Source organism: Ursus maritimus, unplaced genomic scaffold (assembly GCF_017311325.1).
Source record: "Ursus maritimus isolate PB19 unplaced genomic scaffold, ASM1731132v1 scaffold_11, whole genome shotgun sequence".
Lineage (NCBI taxonomy): Eukaryota > Metazoa > Chordata > Mammalia > Carnivora > Ursidae > Ursus > Ursus maritimus.
Genome location: NW_024423453.1, coordinates 61,705,254 through 61,709,729, shown reverse-complemented (window position 1 = coordinate 61,709,729; position 4,476 = coordinate 61,705,254). Strand labels below are relative to the sequence as shown.

The following is a 4,476-nucleotide window of genomic DNA, read 5'->3' as shown; positions in this document are numbered from 1 at the left end:
TTTCATATGTGGGTTTTCAGCAAGAATGACTGAATGTTCCAGTCTTGTCTAAGCTTCCCTGAAGAACATCAAAGGCAGTGTCGTGTGTCTCTGCTGGCATCCCATTGTCCAAGTTCAAGCAGTCTCTCACCTCAGGCTGCAATGATCATGGTTTTGGGAACCACAAGAAAAGGGTGGAGATCTTTAGCCATTATTCTGGGTTGTGGACCCTTCTGAAATCTGGTGAAAGAATATTTGCCTTTTCCTTTCACCTGGTTTTCTTTTTGTATTTCCTGCTTTTATGTGAATTTCATTGCATTTATATTACATTGTGAGCTTTTGCACCCACCTCTCCTTTTCTTTTGGTTAGGGGGTGGGTTTAGTTAGCAAATACAGGTAGCCCAACACCACAGAACCTCTCTAGATGTAACCCAAAGGACTCGCTAAAATACAGAAGCCCGAGGAGGCCAGCCCTGTGGACTCCTGAAGATTTCTGGTTTTTCTTTTTTGTTGGAATGTTGAAGATTAAAGTGGGTGAGTCTGAACAGGCAGGACTTCCAGAAAGAATGAAGCCCTGCTTAGCATTCCAGTGCAGACATTCCGCTGTGTTTCCCTCAGACACGTTCTTGGAGGAGGGAAACCCTGACACTCAGCTGCTGTCCTTTCTCCTGAGCAGTTAATGACAAAGGTCTTGATGAAGCTCTGCAGCATCAGCCCCTGGGCGGGGACACTGGAGGGAGAGCAAGGAAGAGCCGCTGGAACAGCGCTGCCCCACAGACAGCTGGAAGTTTCAGTGTGGGCATGGTCGGTGTGTGGAATCTTAGGGCGACCTTGATCTTGAAACTTCAGAGCCGCTGAGTAGAGTCAGGAATGCAATGTACCACCAAGAGCATTACAGCTTTAAGCCATTGGAAGAGTTTTGAGAGGCCTGCTGTTTCATGGATCTAGCTGGATTCTTGACTCCTTGTTGGACCACAACCTACAATCCCTACAAACTACAATGAATACTTCCAGCTCAATTCCTACACACATAATTGGGAGGTGGTATAGATTGACAGTAAAGACACTGGATCAAGACTGTCTGGGCTCAAACCCACAACTAACTCACTCTTAGTGATTGTGTGACTTTGGAAAAGTTGCAGAATTGGAGCAAAAAAGCTTTTGTGGTGAGGATGAAGTGATTTAATATACGTGACCCCCTTAAAAGTGTGACTGGCACAGAGTCAGCTGTGGTGATACATCATCTCCTTGGGCCTGTGGCCATGTGTCTATCAACTCAATTTAAACTCGAAATAAGAATTAGTGATTGGGGATGGGAGGGCAGAAAAAAGAATAGGAGATGCATTTGGCCGCAGTGCCCCTTCACAAAACACCTCTGGAATTTTGCCAGTAAGTTGGTGAGAATCTGCCCCTCCTTTGCTACCCATGGCTTGTCAATGATCTTTACACACAGAGTGGGGATTTTGTCCTTTTAGCCATTCATATATCCTTTTAATTGGACCCACGAGGTGAGGGTCATGGCTCTTTGACCTGAGGGGGGATATTTTTCTCCATTTTTGTGCAACAAGACAATATGTTGTGACAGAACGCTACCCATTTCCATCCCACCCTGCAACCGAAGAAGCACCTGCCTTTAAGCGCGGTGCAAGTACGAATTTCTACTCCATCATTTCCAAACAATCCATTCCCTGAAGGGAAAAAAAAAACATGGAAAAGAAAAATCAGGCTTTAGGGGGCTAGGAGAAATCCTAGACCTGCCCTCTCTTCCTGGTGGGTGGCTCATGATTTTGCGATCGACCATCTGCATCCTGTCCTCTCACCTCCTATCCTTTCTCAGTGAGGGCTGCCACATCTAAGGCTAATCAGAGGAGGTTAAGGGAAATAAGAATTTGGGTAGCTCAACAATGATGGGTGTGTCATGAAAATTGGCTCCTCTCTCTCAAGCTTGGGTAGACCCTCAGGATGTGGCAACCGAGGAGTTGGGCAGGGGCTGAAGACCATTAACTCACGTCTCATCCCTAGCCTGCTGGTCCACCTGCTATGGGTGTCCCCCTGCTGGTCTTAAGCCCATAAGGGATTTTAAGGGCCTGTGTCCTCGGAAGACCCCCACTTTCATGATCAGACCTGTGCCCACCATCTTACCTGAAGGCAGTGAGATCAACAGGAGAAAGAGTAATCCAGACAGGGAGTGCCTCATCGCTTGAGAGGGCATAGAACTGGAACTTTCTGGGGTTGGCTGCCTGGGAGATTCCTTTATAGAGCTGGACAAGGCTGGGTGGGGCTGGACACTGACCTCATTCTACTTGGAAGGGCACCCAGGGGAGACAGACTTCTTCGGGGTTAGAGGAAGAAGTGTCCCTGGTCCTGTCTGTGCTACTTCCGCTTCTACAACTCTTGGGACAAGAAGGAACTCAGTCAAGGCTGAACAGGTGCAGACACCAGGCATCTTCATGCCCAGGCCCAAATATTTACCCCATAACTTTGCGTGTATGATAGAAAAGTGGCAGGAAAAGTGTCTACTTTCTTTCTACTTTGTTTCTCCTTTCTTTTGGAGTCCCACTGAGAACACAGGAGACCACACAAGTGATGTTATAAACAGGGGGCTTAGTTTAAGACCAGAAAGGATGTGAACAAGAACTTGTTCACTGTGTTTCAAGAAACAAAGGGTCTCAAGGTGCCAATGTTGGTCTGCCCCAAGAGTTAGGTAGGGGCTCAGACATAGCAGAGAAGGGATAGCCTTCTCTTTGGGTAGCAGATTTTTTCACCTGGCTAGAGGCAGATGGTGCAGGGAACCTGTCATCCAGAAAAATTCACTGAGGGGCTTCATTTTCCAAATGACTAGTATGAAATGTTGCGTAGCATTTGGGAACTTTGAGGGTTCTGGGAAAGGTATTCTTCCTGGAATAGGTGGGTTGGAACTCTCTTCTGGTCTCTCACAGGAAGAGCCAGATCAGTGCGGAGTTCAAGGTTGGATGCCCAGTGTTCAGAGCAGAGCAGGACACCACTTCCCCGGAGCTATAGGGACGCAGCTCTGGGGAAGGGTCATTAGGTCTGTTTTCCCTGGAGTGGTGGGTGGAGGACCAAAAGCTGAGAAGACACTTACTTTGGTTATATTCTTGCCCTTTGAGGCAGGCTTGTACCCAAGTAGCCCCCGACCGTAGGATTCTGAGTCTGTAAAGGGGCAGTGGAGCATAATTTTATCGGTTATGCTCCATTTTGCAGTCACATGTCCTTGGATAAATTATTTAGCATCTCTGAGCTTCAGCTTCCTCTTCTCAAAAGTGCATTGTAAAAGGGTTTTCTGAGGATGACAAATTACAAAGTGCATTGCACTCATTCTGGTAGAAACTAGGTTATTCATTTCCTTCTCTTCTTCCCCCTCTCCCCCTCCACCACCAGTATCACCACAACAACCACCTTCTCCTCCTTCTCTTTTCCCTCCTCCTCCTTCTTCATTATTAAATTACACCATTATAGCTGTGTTTCTTTCTTTTTTTGCACACTTCCTCCAAGAGATCTCTTAGTGAATGCAAAAAGTAGCCAGGAGAATTTTATTCTGGGTTCCAATAATGTGAGTTGTTGAGAGCACCACTGTGGCTTAGCATGGGAGTGGGGAAGAGGAAGGGTGCTAGTGGACTGGAAGTAAGTAGTTCAATACTAGATCAGGGCTGAGGGTTCCCTTGGATGACTCCATGGAAGACTCCCAGGAGACTCTGCACGGGACATACAATTCCTGCCATAGAATAGAGGCCATAGCCTGACCATCTGCTGCCAAGACACAGTGAGGACTCAGTGGTGCCTTCTCGTTCTTTTAGAGATGGAGGACACAAGGCTTGAATGGCTGAATGGGCTTGCACAAAGGAAAAAAGCAAGTGGTGAGCTGTGCTTGCATAAAATATTCAGCTCTTTTGATTTTCAGTTCAGAACTCTTTCCTTCTCTATGTATTTTAAGTTGACCAGTTGTGCATTTGGAAATATGGAAAGTATGGACCTAACATTTTCCAAATAGTTCTGAACCCCTCCTATACCTGTTTCTGGAAAAGCAGACCTACAATGAATTTGGAGATTAGCATGTGTGCAGGATGGGCCCTTTCCTTTCCACCTGTGTGTCCTGATTAAATCACCATCCCAACTTCCGGGCAGGAGATTTTCCTAACTGTGTTCCCACCTTTTGCCTGATGTCTTTTTGGGGAAAAGTGACAGGGATACACAAGCAGCTGTATTCTCTCCCCTTTAATATTGCTCTGTTGGTGCTTTCTTTTTTTTTTTCTTTTCATAGAATTTTGGTGCTCTCTGTATCATGTCTGCCTTCAAGGAAAAAAAAAAAAAAACCCAACCACAATGACTATACTTCTTATGCTACGATAAATTAACCCTTTGAAGGAGCAAGCCTCTTCCCCAGCTGCCTCATTCACTAATCACACAGTTCCTGAGTGCAATGACTTCACTGCTTTGTTTTTCTCTACGTGCAAGTTTATGTTCACCCACGGCTCTTAT

The 4,476-nt window shown here is 46.1% G+C and overlaps 1 protein-coding gene across 1 annotated transcript; it reads right to left on the bottom strand.

The window, feature by feature from the left end:
- Positions 1-1,494: 1,494 nt before the first annotated feature.
- Positions 1,495-2,176, bottom strand: DEFB136 (defensin beta 136). The gene is made up of 2 exons (XM_040626187.1): positions 2,122-2,176; positions 1,495-1,667 (listed from the first exon to the last, which is right to left on the bottom strand). Exons 1-2 carry the CDS (start codon positions 2,174-2,176, stop codon positions 1,495-1,497), a joined length of 228 nt encoding a protein of 75 aa, XP_040482121.1.
- Between the last annotated feature and the right edge of the window lie 2,300 nt (positions 2,177-4,476).